Raw genomic sequence first — 18,549 nt, forward strand, 5'->3', positions numbered from 1 at the left:
CGAGAAGAATGTCCACAATATCACTCTTTGTTCGCCATGGCTGAGCCGACCACACACTCCGGTAGGCGCTAATAAGAAGAAGCTAAATGCTAACACGGAAAACCGAAATAGCAGAAAACACGCCAATAACACACTGAATCCAAAGATATCTTCACTATTTATCTACGTGAAACCACCACAGAGTGTGACACACACTGAGATGTCTTAAGACATCTTAAAGACTAATCCTGATCAAGACCAGAAACAAATGACACAGACTTCAGTTTGGTTCTTCACTTCTATTTTCACATTTTCATTTTCATAAATGTACAGACTGGTTCCTCAGTAACACCACTTACACTGCATTCATTTTAAGGCACATTTACAGTGATTCATTCACTTATCAACTAAATAATTAGATTTTTGGTCTGAAGATAAACATACAAAGCTGTCAACAACAAATACGTTCAGCACACAGATTGATTCAATGTTTATCGATACAATATTGATCAAATCTGCTGGATTCTTTGGTCCAAACTGGATCAATAATGAGATGTTAAAGTACACGTTCAAGTCATGACTTTATGATTTACGCTGAAAGCTGATCAGCAAACAGATTATAATCAATAACACACACACACACACACACACACACACACACACACACACACACACACACACACACACACACACACACACACACACACACACACACACACACACACACACACACACACACACACACACACACACACACACACACACACACACACTTGTTTGCTTACTGAAGAAGACCATGAGATGTGGTTTAAAGCTTATCTTCAGATTATGTTCTGAATTTTCTCAGATTCTTTTTGAAATGATTTAGGTCATAAACAGAATCAGTAATAATCTGAGTTTTAAGGCAGTTTGACTTTAATCAAATTATTTTGTTCTGGTGAAAGCTTCCTTTGTGTTACGTCGACGGAAATATTTGTTTCACAATAAAATCCTATGTTCTAAATGATGTCATCAGGTATAAAGGAGGACGAGTGTTCTAGTGAGGACGCTTAGTCGTCTCCTTTACACTCTGTAAGATCCGCCAGAGGGGCGTTCAGTTCTCTGATTATAAAGCAGGTCAGTGAACGCCCCTGGTGTTAAACAGACTGACCTCCAGATGAGGGAACAGGAAGTGAAATAACGGCGAGTCATCCTGATCAGTGATCAGGTTGTGTGAGGGCTGTCATTGGCTGGAGGAGGAAGATGATGAAGATGATGATGGACTATGGAACAGACTTTGGTTTGAGTGCTGATGAGGAGGATCAATAAGTCTTGTGATATGAAATGTGGGCTCCACCACATTGAACGTCTGTTTTATGTGAAACAGAAGGTTATAAGTGAGACCCCGTATCTAAACCCTCTCCATTTATTACCCATAATCCCGCACAGCTCTGATTGTCTCCGACTGATTTTCGTATAAAGGTTCATTTTGAATGAGTCGCAGCCTGACGGAGGCAGCGGATTGGCTACGGTCAGCTTCCAATCAGAGACGAGTTTCAGAGGCCGGTCAGTCTGTGTGTTTATGCAAACTCAAGCTGGTGTTTGAGTCCGGACCGGACCGGACCGGACCGGACCCTGAACCGGTCAGCTGACCTCTGATGCTCGTTGTCATGGTTTCCCCACGGACACTGTGACCTTAGTGAAGAGATCAAATCTCTCCGTCTTCACCACCTGGTAGGAAACAGAGTTAATCCCGTCTTTGTGCATCGTGTCCCTGGTGTGAGCGATCCGGTCGAACCTGAGACAGGAGATCAATTATTAAAGTGATCAACAACAACCCCGATCAGTGATCAACAACAACCCCGATCAGTGATCAACAACAACCCCGATCAGTGATCAACAATAACCCCGATCAGTGATCAATAACAACCCCGATCAGTGATCAATAATAACCCCGATCAGTGATCAACAATAACCCCGATCAGTGATCAATAACAACCCGGATCAGTGATCAACAACAACCCCGATCAGTGATCAACAACAACCCCGATCAGTGATCAATAATAACCCCGATCAGTGATCGATAATAACCCTGATCAGTGATCAATAATAACCCCGATCAGTGATCAATAACAACCCGGATCAGTGATCAACAACAACCCCGATCAGTGATCAATAATAACCCCGATCAGTGATCAATAATAACCCCCATCAGTGATCAATAATAACCCCGATCAGTGATCAACAACAACCCCGATCAGTGATCAACAACAACCCCGATCAGTGATCAATAATAACCCCGATCAGTGATCAATAATAACCCCCATCAGTGATCAATAATAACCCCCATCAGTGATCAATAATAACCCCGATCAGTGATCAACAATAACCCCGATCAGTGATCAACAATAACCCCGATCAGTGATCAACAACAACCCCGATCAGTGATCAATAATAACCCCGATCAGTGATCAACAACAACCCCGATCAGTGATCAACAACAACCCCGATCAGTGATCAACAAAAACCCCGATCAGTGATCAACAACAACCCCGATCAGTGATCAACAACAACCCCGATCAGTGATCAACAACAACCCCGATCAGTGATCAACAACAACCCCGATCAGTGATCAACAATAACCCCGATCAGTGATCAATAATAACCCCGATCAGTGATCAACAACAACCCCGATCAGTGATCAACAATAACCCCGATCAGTGATCAACAATAACCCCGATCAGTGATCAATAATAACCCCGATCAGTGATCAACAACAACCCCGATCAGTGATCAATAATAACCCCGTTCAGTGATCAACAATAACCCCGATCAGTGATCAATAATAACCCCGATCAGTGATCAACAATAACCCCGATCAGTGATCAATAATAACACCGATCAGTGATCAATAATAACCCCGATCAGTGATCAACAACAACCCCGATCAGTGATCAATAATAACCCCGATCAGTGATCAACAACAACCCCGATCAGTGATCAACAACAACCCCGATCAGTGATCAACAACAACCCCGATCAGTGATCAACAATAACCCCGATCAGTGATCAACAATAACCCCGATCAGTGATCAATAATAACCCCGATCAGTGATCAACAACAACCCCGATCAGTGATCAATAATAACCCCGATCAGTGATCAACAACAACCCCGATCAGTGATCAACAACAACCCTGATCAGTGATCAACAACAACCCTGATCAGTGATCAATAATAACCCTGATCAGTGATCAACAACAACCCTGATCAGTGATCAACAACAACCCTGATCAGTGATCAACAATAACCCCAATCAGTGATCAATAACCCCGATCAGTGATCAACAACAACCCCGATCAGTGATCAATAATAACCCTGATCAGTGATCAACAACAACCCCGATCAGTGATCAATAATAACCCTGATCAGTGATCAACAACAACCCTGATCAGTGATCAACAACAACCCTGATCAGTGATCAATAATAACCCCGATCAGTGATCAATAACCCTGATCAGTGATCAATAACAACCCCGATCAGTGATCAATAATAACCCCGATCAGTGATCAATAACCCTGATCAGTGATCAACAATAACCCCGATCAGTGATCAATAACCCTGATCAGTGATCAATAATAACCCTGATCAGTGATCAACAATAACCCCGATCAGTGATCAATAACAACCCCGATCAGTGATCAATAATAACCCCGATCAGTGATCAATAACCCCGATCAGTGATCAATAACAACCCCGATCAGTGATCAATAACCCTGATCAGTGATCAACAATAACCCTGATCAGTGATCAACAATAACCCCGATCAGTGATCAATAACCCTGATCAGTGATCAATAACCCTGATCAGTGATCAATAATAACCCCGATCAGTGATCAACAACAACCCCGATCAGTGATCAATAATAACCCCGATCAGTGATCAACAACAACCCCGATCAGTGATCAACAACAACCCTGATCAGTGATCAATAATAACCCTGATCAGTGATCAATAATAACCCCGATCAGTGATCAACAACAACCCCGATCAGTGATCAATAATAACCCTGATCAGTGATCAACAACAACCCCGATCAGTGATCAATAATAACCCTGATCAGTGATCAACAACAACCCTGATCAGTGATCAACAACAACCCTGATCAGTGATCAACAATAACCCCGATCAGTGATCAATAACCCCGATCAGTGATCAACAACAACCCCGATCAGTGATCAATAATAACCCTGATCAGTGATCAACAACAACCCCGATCAGTGATCAATAATAACCCTGATCAGTGATCAACAACAACCCTGATCAGTGATCAACAACAACCCTGATCAGTGATCAATAATAACCCTGATCAGTGATCAACAATAACCCCGATCAGTGATCAATAACAACCCCGATCAGTGATCAACAACGACCCCGATCAGTGATCAATAATAACCCCGATCAGTGATCAATAACAACCCCGATCAGTGATCAATAATAACCCCGATCAGTGATCAATAACCCTGATCAGTGATCAACAATAACCCCGATCAGTGATCAATAACCCTGATCAGTGATCAATAATAACCCCGATCAGTGATCAATAACAACCCCGATCAGTGATCAATAACCCTGATCAGTGATCAACAATAACCCTGATCAGTGATCAACAATAACCCTGATCAGTGATCAATAACCCTGATCAGTGATCAATAACCCTGATCAGTGATCAATAACCCTGATCAGTGATCAATAACCCTGATCAGTGATCAATAACCCTGATCAGTGATCAACAATAACCCTGATCAGTGATCAATAACCCTGATCAGTGATCAATAACCCTGATCAGTGATCAATAACCCCGATCAGTGATCAATAACCTACCTCTGAGGGTTGGGGTCGTTCTTCTTGTCTCGGTCGTGACGGATCATTCTACACTTCCCAACGTCTCCACTGGGTCTGGAGATGGACATTCCTTTAGAGGACAACCTGAGGTCAACACACAACACCATTAATACCTGATAGCAAAGTATGTACGTGTGTGTGTGTATATATATATATATATATATATATATATGTATATATATATATATATATTAGGGCTGCAACAACGAATCGATAAAATCGATAAAATCGATTATTAAAAGAGTTGGCAACAAATTTCATTATCGATTCGTCGATTATTCCGCCTCTCAATAAGTGTCGGAGATGTTTGAGTGAATAACGGAACAGGACTCCGGTTCTGTAGCTGACGCTGACCGGCGTATAAACGTTGCCATGACAACACCGGAAGTTGATTTACGCGATTTGTATTATTTTCGCGTCATTCGCGCCGCGTTTGGTCGCGATCGCCGGGGACCTCTTCACCGCGTTTGGTGTTCACAAGGTGTGTGAACACCAAACGTGATGAACGTGATGAACGCGGCCGGTCTCTCCGGAGACTATTTGTGTTCATCCGCGGGCATCGCGCCGGAGAGGGGGCGGGGCTTATCGGCCTGAAAGCCGTTCATTAGTTAGCAGAGTTATTGCACTTTTGTTCATATAGCAGTACTTTTAAAATAAAAGTTAAAAATTATAATCGTTGCCCAGCACTAATACATATATATATATATATATATATATATATATATATATATATATATATATATATGTCTGTGTATATAAACATCGAACAAAACGTTCTGAAGGAGTGTTTGGTAGATTATTTCTCTGTCACACCGCTGAAAGCCTGTTTAGTTCCCTTTCAAACGGCTCCATGTGTGAGGAACATGATCTGTGGGATGAGCAGCTCAGGATGAGGGTTGCGCCCATTAAAAATTCCCCAAATCTTCTCTGCCAATGCAAACGGCTGATTCTGCTGTTGCCTGTTGTTTGGTGGATTGGATGATTGATGGAAGAACCATGGAGGCAGTGTGATGTGTGGAGCGGCATCTCCATCACTGGAAAACCGAGGCTGGTCTTCATTGGAGGCAATCTCAATGCAGAGATATCGAGATGAGATTCTGCAACCAGTGGAATCCCATTTCTCCAGTCTGGGACCGAACTCCATCCTCCAAGATGACAACGCTCGCCCCCACAGAGCGGTCATCAGAGACGACCTCCAGACTGGGAGCAGAGAGGATGGAAGCAGTCCTCACTGAACACTTGTGGGATCAGCTCGGGCTGTTCGTGCTCGAGTGACCAACACAACCACGTTGGCTGACTTGTGACAAATGCTGCTTGAGTGGAACGCATCCCACAGCAGTGTGTGAGCAGCATGAGGAGCAGCCAGGCTGCTGTGGCTGTGTGTGGTTCCTCACACATGGAGCCGTTTGAAAGGGAACTAAACAGGCTTCCAGCGGTGTGACATGTAACAGAGAAATAATCTACCAAACACTCATTCAGAACCTTTTGTTCGATGTTTATATGTGTGTGTGTGTGTGTGTGTGTGGTACCTGTTGAAGATGTCATCGTCCTCCCCCCCCCAGCCCCAGTAGTTGTTTGGGAAGCCATTGATCTTCAGGTATTGTTCTTTACTCATCGAGGACACGCCTCCAAAATACTGGTTATAAGGTAACCTGGAGAACAGACATGAGGACACGAGGACATGAGGACACGAGGACATGAGGACACGAGGACATGAGGACACGCATCCAAAATACTGAGTATAAGGTAACCTGGAGGACATGAGGACATGAGGACTACAACATACAAAGTACTACCACAAAATACAAAAGTACTACCACAGTATACAGAGTACTATCACAAAATACAGAGTACTACCACAACACAGAGTACAACCGCAGTACACAATGTATTATCATAGCACATAAAGTACTAACACAGTACACAGAGTACTCTGGTTAGGTTCAGGGCGGTGATGGTGATGGTCTCCAGGAAATGGATGCAAGTCAATACAATGTCCTCAGTAGTCATGAAAACACAACTCTGTGTGTTTGTGTGTGTACAGGAAACAGGAAGTGAGGACCGTGGCAGATGGTGTTGTTTTCAGAGTCAATCTCTTCCTCTGTGGTGTCTTTGTCAGCACTTCCTGTTTAACCTGAACCCAGTTAAAGAGGACACGTCCCGCCTGCTGTCAGACCCGGTCCCAGGACGAGGTCCAAGGATCCGGTCCTAGTATCTGGTCCCGCCTGCTGACAGTGATAACCTCCAGTGATCTCACCTGAAGCCGAACTTGTCCATGGACACGGACAGGTGTCGGGGCTGACTGAAGCACTTGTAGGTGTTGCGGTCGTCCATGGGGATCAGGTCCACGTCGCTGAAGACGAAGCACTCGTAGTCGTAGTCCTTCAGGGCCTCCAGGTAGCCCACGTTCAGCAGCTTGGCCCGGTTAAAGATCTGGTCTCCGTCCTGATCCAGAACACACAAGAGTGTTAATTGATGAATAAATGAGTAGATTTGAGGTTCTATATCTAAGACAGAATGAGGACAATAACAACTCCTCCTCAGGTTTCTATGACGCAGTAAACAGACTGCAGGTTGCTAGGCAACCAACACCTGTAATGAGCTCTCAGGTGAGAAGCGTTGTAGACTTCCTGTGAGCATCACACCTGAGACACCAGCTGTGTGAATCACTGCTTCTATACGGACAGCTTTTAATCTATAGATCAGAGATCTAACAAATCTAGAACTCTGTGTGTTTAATACATAATACTGTGTATATATAAAGTATAATACTGTGTGTATAAAGTATAATACTGTGTATATAAAGTATAATACTGTGTGTATAAAGTATAATACTGTGTGTATATAAAGTATAATACTGTGTATATAAAGTATAATACTGTGTGTATATAAAGTATAATACTGTGTATATATAAAGTATTATACTGTGTATATAAAGTATTATACTGTGTATATAAAGTATAATACTGTGTATATATAAAGTATAATACTGTGTATATAAAGTATAATACTGTGTATATAAAGTATAATACTGTGTATATAAAGTATAATACTGTGTGTATAAAGTATAATACTGTGTGTATATAAAGTATAATACTGTGTATATAAAGTATAATACTGTGTGTATATAAAGTATAATACTGTGTGTATATAAAGTATAATACTGTGTATATAAAGTATAATACTGTGTGTATAAAGTATAATACTGTGTGTATATAAAGTATAATACTGTGTATATAAAGTATAATACTGTGTGTATATAAAGTATAATACTGTGTGTATATAAAGTATAATACTGTGTGTATATAAAGTATAATACTGTGTATATAAAGTATAATACTGTGTATATAAAGTATAATACTGTGTATATAAAGTATAATACTGTGTGTATATAAAGTATAATACTGTGTATATAAAGTATAATACTGTGTGTATAAAGTATAATACTGTGTATATAAAGTATAATACTGTGTGTATAAAGTATAATACTGTGTATATAAAGTATAATACTGTGTATATAAAGTATAATACTGTGTGTATATAAAGTATAATACTGTGTATATATAAAGTATTATACTGTGTATATAAAGTATAATACTGTGTATATAAAGTATAATACTGTGTATATAAAGTACAATACTGTGTGTATATAAAGTATAATACTGTGTGTATAAAGTATAATACTGTGTATATAAAGTATAATACTGTGTATATAAAGTATAATACTGTGTGTATATAAAGTATAATACTGTGTATATATAAAGTATTATACTGTGTATATAAAGTATAATACTGTGTATATAAAGTATAATACTGTGTATATAAAGTATAATACTGTGTATATAAAGTATAATACTGTGTATATAAAGTATTATACTGTGTATATAAAGTATAATACTGTGTATATAAAGTATTATACTGTGTATATAAAGTATAATACTGTGTGTATATAAAGTATAATACTGTGTATATATAAAGTATAATACTGTGTGTATATAAAGTATAATACTGTGTGTATAAAGTATAATACTGTGTATATAAAGTATAATACTGTGTATATAAAGTATAATACTGTGTGTATATAAAGTATAATACTGTGTGTATATAAAGTATAATACTGTGTGTATAAAGTATAATACTGTGTATATAAAGTATAATACTGTGTATATAAAGTATAATACTGTGTGTATATAAAGTATAATACTGTGTGTATATAAAGTATAATACTGTGTGTATATAAAGTATAATACTGTGTGTATAAAGTATAATACTGTGTGTATAAAGTATAATACTGTGTATATATAAAGTATAATACTGTGTGTATATAAAGTATAATACTGTGTGTATAAAGTATAATACTGTGTATATAAAGTATAATACTGTGTGTATATAAAGTATAATACTGTGTATATAAAGTATAATACTGTGTGTATAAAGTATAATACTGTGTATATATAAAGTATAATACTGTGTGTATATAAAGTATAATACTGTGTGTATAAAGTATAATACTGTGTATATATAAAGTATAATACTGTGTGTATAAAGTATAATACTGTGTATATAAAGTATAATACTGTGTATATAAAGTATAATACTGTGTGTATATAAAGTATAATACTGTGTATATATAAAGTATTATACTGTGTATATAAAGTATAATACTGTGTATATAAAGTATAATACTGTGTATATAAAGTATAATACTGTGTGTATATAAAGTATAATACTGTGTATATATAAAGTATTATACTGTGTATATAAAGTATAATACTGTGTATATAAAGTATAATACTGTGTATATAAAGTATAATACTGTGTGTATAAAGTATAATACTGTGTATATAAAGTATAATACTGTGTGTATATAAAGTATAATACTGTGTATATAAAGTATAATACTGTGTGTATATAAAGTATAATACTGTGTATATATAAAGTATTATACTGTGTATATAAAGTATAATACTGTGTATATAAAGTATAATACTGTGTATATAAAGTATAATACTGTGTGTATAAAGTATAATACTGTGTGTATAAAGTATAATACTGTGTATATAAAGTATAATACTGTGTGTATATAAAGTATAATACTGTGTGTATATAAAGTATAATACTGTGTATATAAAGTATAATACTGTGTGTATATAAAGTATAATACTGTGTGTATATAAAGTATAATACTGTGTATATAAAGTATAATACTGTGTGTATATAAAGTATAATACTGTGTGTATATAAAGTATAATACTGTGTATATATAAAGTATTATACTGTGTATATAAAGTATAATACTGTGTATATAAAGTATAATACTGTGTATATAAAGTATAATACTGTGTGTATATAAAGTATAATACTGTGTATATAAAGTATAATACTGTGTGTATAAAGTATAATACTGTGTATATAAAGTATAATACTGTGTGTATAAAGTATAATACTGTGTATATAAAGTATAATACTGTGTATATAAAGTATAATACTGTGTGTATATAAAGTATAATACTGTGTATATATAAAGTATTATACTGTGTATATAAAGTATAATACTGTGTATATAAAGTATAATACTGTGTATATAAAGTACAATACTGTGTGTATATAAAGTATAATACTGTGTGTATAAAGTATAATACTGTGTATATAAAGTATAATACTGTGTATATAAAGTATAATACTGTGTGTATATAAAGTATAATACTGTGTATATATAAAGTATTATACTGTGTATATAAAGTATAATACTGTGTATATAAAGTATAATACTGTGTATATAAAGTATAATACTGTGTATATATAAAGTATAATACTGTGTGTATAAAGTATAATACTGTGTATATAAAGTATAATACTGTGTATATAAAGTATAATACTGTGTGTATATAAAGTATAATACTGTGTGTGTACATAAAGTATAATACTGTGTATATAAAGTATAATACTGTGTGTGTACATAAAGTATAATACTGTGTGTGTACATAAAGTATGATACTGTGTGTGTACATAAAGTATAATACTGTGTATATAAAGTATAATACTGTGTGTTTGTATGTTCACTATACATAGGATCAGTTGTATGAACAATGAGAAAGCAGAAGCAGGTTGAGAAAAGAGAAGCCCGTATTACCAGAGCAGAACGGTCTGCCAACACCAGCTGCTATTGGCCGAGACCAAGCAGGGGCGGGTCTCAACGGCTCCAGCGACCACAACCATTGGTCAGAAGCGCCTGACATGCAGAGGGAAGGGGAGGGGGGGTGAGGGAGGGGGAGGCGTTGTGAGCGAGGGAGCCAAAGTGGGGAGAGAAGTAGAAAAGTGGAAGAGGAGGAGAAGGAAGGACACACAGACAGGAGAGAAGAAGAAGAACAAGTGTGAGTCACAAACAAAGAAGACTTTAAAGAAACAGTGAGCTTAGAACAAACAGTGTTTCATCATCTGTTAGAAATCACAGAGCTCCATGCAGCCAAACACAGTCCACATTCAACAATGGTACAGGGGGTACGGGGGTCTCGGTACGGGGGTCTCGGTACAAGGGGTACGGGGGTACGGGGGGTCTCGGTACAGGGGTACGGGGGTCTCGGTACAGGGGGTATGGGGGTCTCGGTACGGGGTCTCGGTACAAGGGTCTCTGTACGGAGGGTATGGGGGTCTCGGTACGGGGGTCTCGGTATGAGGGGTACGGGGGTCTCGGTACGGGGGGTTCTCGGTACAAGGGGTACGACGGGGGGTTCTTGGTACGGGGTCTCGGTATGGGGGTACGGGGTTCTCGGTACGGGGGTTCTCGGTACGAGGGGTACCGGTACGAGGGGTACAGGGGGTACGGGGGTCTCGGTACGGGGGGTTCTCGGTATAAGGGGTACGATGGGGGGTTCTCGGTACGGGGGTTCTCGGTACGAGGGGTACCGGTACGAGGGGTACGGGGGGTACGGCGGTCTCGGTACGAGGGGTACGGGGGTCTCGGTACGAGGGGTACCGGTACGAGGGGTACAGGGGTCTCGGTACGAGGGGTACCGGTACGAGGGGTACGGGGGTCTCGGTACGAGGGGTACCGGTACGAGGGGTACGGGGTTCTCGGTACGAGGGGTACGGGGGTCTCGGTACGAGGGGTACCGGTACGAGGGGTACGGGGGTCTCGGTACGAGGGGTACGGGGGTCTCGGTACGAGGGGTACGGGGGTCTCGGTACGAGGGGTACGGGGGTCTCGGTACGAGGGGTACCGGTACGAGGGGTACGGGGGTCTCGGTACGAGGGGTACGGGGGTCTCGGTGTAGTAGTAGTACATCGTTAGCAACGCGCTGAGGTACAACTTGGCGGGTCAGGACAGACGTTTGGGGTGAAGGATCCTCTCGTGGGACCTGACTTACATTACTTGAAACAGAGCAGCAGGACGAAGCTTCAACAGCAACAGAGTAATGTGAAGAAGATGAGGATGAAGAGAAACACATCCAACATGCTAACACACATTCAGCAGCAAGTTTGATAAGAGATGCTGTTCAGTTCTTTAGTCTGGTGACTGAATGTTGCTGATGTTCATCACGTGTACACACACACACACACATATATAAAGACATGAATCTGTCACAGAGAGCCGTCCTTTGTTTGGAGAGTTCAACCTCGTTAGTCTCTCTGGTTCTAACGTCTTCTGGGACTTCAGGTGACTTCCTGTCCAGCTTGTTTACATTCAGTCTGTTTGTTTTATCACTAGCTTCATGTTCAAAATCTGCTCTTCACACCGACCACAGCTGATCTGTGACACTCTGAAGCTCTTAGTAAAAACGAACTGCTTTCATGATGCTGGAGGAGCTAACGGCTAACAAGCTACTCTGAGAACTGATTTACAGGAAGAAAACTTGAAATTATTATGTCATAAAGTTTGTTCTTCTAAAGAAACATAAACTGATGTTCTTACTGAGTTCTTTTCTCAAAAGAAATAACTGCGTTTAACGCCGTCTGTTTAGATTCAGTATAATATTGTGAGAATATAAAGTATAATATTGTGTGTATATTATGATGAAGATGATCCGGCCTCACAAAGTGGTTTCTTTCTATAAATTCAGAGACTCAAGTTTTTTCCTCGTGAATTCAGACTATTTTTACTGAATGTTTCTCTGCTGCAAACAGCTACTGAATAATAAATTACAAAGTATTATTATTTTTTCTTATCTTTTTTTTTCTTCTAGAATAGCCGTATTAGACCATCATAGTTTTGAGTTTAAAATACTAAAACTAAATTATAATCGGGTGCCACAATGTATGGAGCAGCAGTACTACTACTAGTATCACTCCACTCTGACTACTAGTATTACTAGTACTAGTACTACTACTATACACTCTGACGTCACTTTGAACCTGTACCTGGTTGATGACGTAGACTCCGTAGTCCAGCTGCTGTCTCTGGAGGATCGGGTGCAGGTAGAAGAGCCAGAACTTCAGGTGCTCCTCTCGTTTCCTGAAGGGGATGATGATGGCAACCTTCATCACAGCCTCACAGTCTCTGGGTCTGAAGCGCCCCCCCGGTTGCAGGTGGGGGTTCTGGTCCTTGATCTGATCCAGATTCACCGGACTGGTGAACTCCACCCGCAGAGGACCCACTGAGGACAGAGACATGTTCAGACTGAGGACACACAGGATTTGAATGTTTCTCAAAGACTTTAAACCTCTGGATTCAAACTCAAACAGCTGTTTTCTCTATGGAGTTCTGAACGGAGCGTCAGACGAAGAAGTCCAGATGTGGGACTGAAAGCTGGACTCACATCAAGGTTTAAACCATAATGATGAACATCACGTTATGGAGATATATACTGAGTTAATGTCAGAGGACCTGATGGGTCCTGGTGGGACCTGGTGGGTCCAGTTCTACGAGCAGAGCTGTGTGACATCAGAAGGGGTCCCAGCTGAGGAAACATGAACCAACAGACTGATAATAAACATCAGAGGATCCTGTTCATGTGAGATCAGTTCACTGAACTCCAGAGACCACAAGGAACCACATCCAACCTGTTAGGGTCTTACTCTTCTTATATACAGTCTATATACAGGTCTTACCTTCTTATATACAGTCTATATACAGGTCTTACCTTCTTATATACAGTCTATATACAGGTCTTACTCTTTTTATAGTCTACATACAGGTCTTACCTTCTTATAGTCTACACACAAGTCTTACTCTTCTTATAGTCTACACACAAGTCTTACTCTTCTTATAGTCTACACACAGGTCTTACTCTTCTTATAGTCTACACACAAGTCTTACCTTCTTATAGTCTACACACAACTCTTACCTTCTTATAGTCTACATACAAGTCTTACCCTTCTTATAGTCTACACACAAGTCTTACTCTTCTTGTAGTCTACACACAAGTCTTACCCTTCTTATAGTCTACACACAGGTCTTACTCTTCTTATAGTCTACACACAAGTCTTACTCTTCTTATAGTCTACACACAAGTCTTACCTTCTTATAGTCTACATACAAGTCTTACCCTTCTTATAGTCTACACACAAGTCTTACTCTTCTTATAGTCTACACACAGGTCTTACTCTTCTTATAGTCTACACACAGGTCTTACTCTTCTTATAGTCTACACACAAGTCTTACTCTTCTTATAGTCTACACACAAGTCTTACTCTTCTTATAGTCTACATACAAGTCTTACCTTATTATAGTCTACATACAAGTCTTACCTTATTATAGTCTACATACAAGTCTTACCCTTCTTATAGTCTACATACAGGTCTTACATTCTTATATACAGTCTATATACAAGTATTACCCTTCTTATAATCTACATACAGGTCTTACCTTCTTATAGTCTACATACAGGTCTTACCCTTCTTATAGTCTATATACAAGTCTTACCCTTCTTATAATCTACATACAGGTCTTACCTTCTTATAGTCTACACACAGGTCTTACCCTTCTTATAGTCTACATACAGGTCATACCCTTCTTGTAGTCTACACACAAGTCTTACTCTTCTTATAGTCTACACACAAGTCTTACTCTTCTTATAGTCTACACACAAGTCTTACTCTTCTTATAGTCTACACAAAAGTCTTACTCTTCTTATAGTCTACACACAAGTCTTACTCTTCTTATAGTCTACACACAAGTCTTACTCTTCTTATAGTCTACACACAAGTCTTACTCTTCTTATAGTCTACACAAAAGTCTTACTCTTCTTATAGTCTACACACAGGTCTTACCCTTCTTATAGTCTACACACAGGTCTTACCCTTCTTATAGTCTACATACAGGTCTTACCTTCTTATAGTCTACATACAAGTCTTACCTTCTTATAGTCTACATACAAGTCTTACCTTATTATAGTCTATACACAGGTCTTATCCTTCTTATAGTCTACATACAGGTCTTACCCTTCTTATAGTCTACACACAGGTCTTACCTTCTTATATACAGTCTACATACAGGTCTTACCTTCTTATAGTCTACATACAGGTCTTACCCTTATTATAGTCTATACACAGGTCTTATCCTTCGTATAGTCTACATACAGGTCTTACATTCTTATAGTCTACAAACAGGTCTTACCCTTCTTATATACAGTCTATATACAAGTATTACCCTTGTTATAGTCTACATACAGGTCTTACCTTCTTATATACAGTCTATATACAAGTCTTACCCTTCTTATAGTCTATACACAGGTCTTATCCTTCTTATAGTCTACATACAGGTCTTACCCTTCTTATAGTCTACATACAGGTCTTACCTTCTTATAGTCTACATACAGGTCTTACCTTCTTATAGTCTACACACAGGTCTTACCCTTCTTATAGTCTATACACAGGTCTTACCCTTCTTATAGTCTATACACAGGTCTTACCCTTCTTATAGTCTACATACAGGTCTTACCTTCTTATAGTCTACACACAGGTCTTATCCTTCTTATAGTCTACATACAGGTCTTACATTCTTATAGTCTACAAACAGGTCTTACCTTCTTATATACAGTCTATATACAAGTCTTATCCTTCTTATAGTCTACATACAGGTCTTACCCTTCTTATAGTCTACATACAGGTCTTACCTTCTTATAGTCTACATACAGGTCTTACCTTCTTATAGTCTACATACAGGTCTTACCTTCTTATAGTCTACATACAGGTCTTACCTTCTTATAGTCTACACACAGGTCTTACCCTTCTTATAGTCTATATACAGGTCTTACCTTCTTATAGTCTACACACAGGTCTTACCCTTCTTATAGTCTACATACAGGTCTTACCCTTCTTATAGTCTACATACAGGTCTTACCCTTCTTATAGTCTACATACAGGTCTTACCTTCTTATAGTCTACATACAGGTCTTACCTTCTTATAGTCTACATACAGGTCTTACCCTTCTTATAGTCTACATACAGGTCTTACCCTTCTTATAGTCTACATACAGGTCTTACCCTTCTTATAGTCTACATACAGGTCTTACCTTCTTATAGTCTACATACAGGTCTTACCTTCTTATAGTCTACATACAGGTCTTACCTTCTTATAGTCTACATACAGGTCTTACCTTCTTATAGTCTACATACAGGTCTTACCCTTCTTATAGTCTACATACAGGTCTTACCTTCTTATAGTCTACATACAGGTCTTACCCTTCTTATAGTCTACATACAGGTCTTACCCTTCTTATAGTCTACATACAGGTCTTACCCTTCTTATAGTCTACATACAGGTCTTACCCTTCTTATAGTCTACATACAGGTCTTACCCTTCTTATAGTCTATATACAGGTCTTACCCTTCTTATAGTCTACATACAGGTCTTACCCTTCTTATAGTCTACATACAGGTCTTACCCTTCTTATAGTCTACATAGAGGTCTTACCCTTCTTATAGTCTACATACAGGTCTTACCCTTCTTATAGTCTACATACAGGTCTTACCCTTCTTATAGTCTACATACAGGTCTTACTCTTCTTATAGTCTACATACAGGTCTTACCCTTCTTATAGTCTACATACAGGTCTTACCCTTCTTATAGTCTACATACAGGTCTTACCCTTCTTATAGTCTACATACAGGTCTTACTCTTCTTATAGTCTACATACAGGTCTTACCCTTCTTATAGTCTACATACAGGTCTTACCCTTCTTATAGTCTACATACAGGTCTTACCCTTCTTATAGTCTACATAGAGGTCTTACCCTTCTTATAGTCTACATACAGGTCTTACCCTTCTTATAGTCTATATACAGGTCTTACCCTTCTTATAGTCTACATACAGGTCTTACCCTTCTTATAGTCTACATACAGGTCTTACCCTTCTTATAGTCTACATACAGGTCTTACCCTTCTTATAGTCTACATAGAGGTCTTACCCTTCTTATAGTCTACATACAGGTCTTACCCTTCTTATAGTCTACATACGGGTCTTACCTTCTTATAGTCTACATACAGGTCTTACCCTTCTTATAGTCTACATACAGGTCTTACCTTCTTATAGTCTACATACAGGTCTTACCCTTCTTATAGTCTACATACAGGTCTTACCCTTCTTATAGTCTACATACAGGTCTTACCCTTCTTATAGTCTACATAGAGGTCTTACCCTTCTTATAGTCTACATACAGGTCTTACCCTTCTTATAGTCTATATACAGGTCTTACCCTTCTTATAGTCTACATACAGGTCTTACCCAGCAGAGGTGATGTTTCAGGACATTTTTCCAGCTTCTTCTCTGGTTCTACTTCTTCTTTCTTCTTCTTCTTCTCCGGTTGCTCAGAAGCTTTCGGCTCTTCTCTGTGCTCCTCCTTCATGGCCTGGACCACCTTCGGTTCGGTTCCAGAATTAAAGCCTGTGTGTCTGAACCGGTTAGTCTGCGTGGTGGAAACATTGCGGTGCTGCTGGTTCTGGACGAAGGAGAACCGTACATCCAGAGATCGGACGTAGAAGAAGACGGTGACGGAGAGGTGGAGGAAACACAGCAGCACCACCAGCTTACAGGTCCGGTGGAGAAGCAAGAACTTCACAGAGGAGTCTCCTCTAGCCATCATCACCTACTGGGAGAAGATCAGAAACTATGAGGAGGAGGAAGAGAGAGGAGGAGGAGGAAGAGGGGGTAGAGAGAGGCGAGAAGAGGAGAGATAAGGAGGAAGAGGAAGAGAGGAGGGAGAGGCGGGTTACCTTTAAAAGAGAAGAAGAAGAAGAAGGCGGAACAGTAAACTGCGCCCCAGGGTTCTTGTTAACTGTTAGCTCTCGCGCTCCATTTCCCGTGAAGTTTTAAACTTCTGAACTAGATTAACACAGAAACATTGTATTCTGTTTAACGTGAAGCTGAAAAGTTCCCAAAAGATGAAGAATAACGAGAGAAAGTCCCGTGAACAGTCTGAATTTCCGTCGTTAGCTTTCAACTAGCTCGGTAACTTTAAGTGACGCTAACGATCAGCGGTACTGAGCGGAGGAACTACGTGATACATAACATAATAATATGTACTATTAACTAACCCTAACCCGTAACACCTTTGAGTCCTAAAATACTTGAAGAAACAAGTTTTAACACGTTTTCCGCTGGTTCCGGACAGACGGGTTCAGGAACTCGACCGACTCGTCTCCGCTGAGAGGACATCAATCTGTCAAGGAGACGAAGTGATCCGTCACACTTCCGCTCACCGATTTCAAAAGAACATACATACGGTTTCAATTTACCGGAAAAGGCAC

The 18,549-nt window shown here is 39.3% G+C and overlaps 1 protein-coding gene across 3 annotated transcripts; it reads right to left on the reverse strand.

The window, feature by feature from the left end:
• Positions 1-270: 270 nt before the first annotated feature.
• b4galt1l (DP-Gal:betaGlcNAc beta 1,4- galactosyltransferase, polypeptide 1, like) lies at positions 271-18,442 on the reverse strand. Of its 3 annotated transcripts, none has more exons than XM_079167403.1 (7): positions 18,016-18,442; positions 17,528-17,888; positions 13,222-13,457; positions 7,121-7,308; positions 6,393-6,515; positions 4,843-4,947; positions 271-1,756 (listed from the first exon to the last, which is right to left on the reverse strand). In XM_079167403.1, the coding sequence occupies exons 2-7, from the start codon at positions 17,883-17,885 to the stop codon at positions 1,627-1,629; spliced, it is 1,140 nt and encodes a 379-aa protein (XP_079023529.1). In that variant the 5' UTR covers positions 17,886-17,888; positions 18,016-18,442; the 3' UTR covers positions 271-1,626. The 3 variants fall into 3 exon arrangements, with proteins under 3 accessions (XP_079023529.1, XP_079023527.1, XP_079023528.1); XM_079167401.1 differs by having other exon boundaries at positions 17,528-17,891; XM_079167402.1 differs by lacking the exon at positions 18,016-18,442 and having other exon boundaries at positions 17,528-18,005.
• Positions 18,443-18,549: the final 107 nt, after the last annotated feature.

The sequence above is a fragment of the Pholis gunnellus genome (genome assembly GCF_910591455.1).
Source record: "Pholis gunnellus genome assembly, chromosome: 10".
Taxonomy (NCBI): Eukaryota; Metazoa; Chordata; class Actinopteri; order Perciformes; family Pholidae; genus Pholis; species Pholis gunnellus.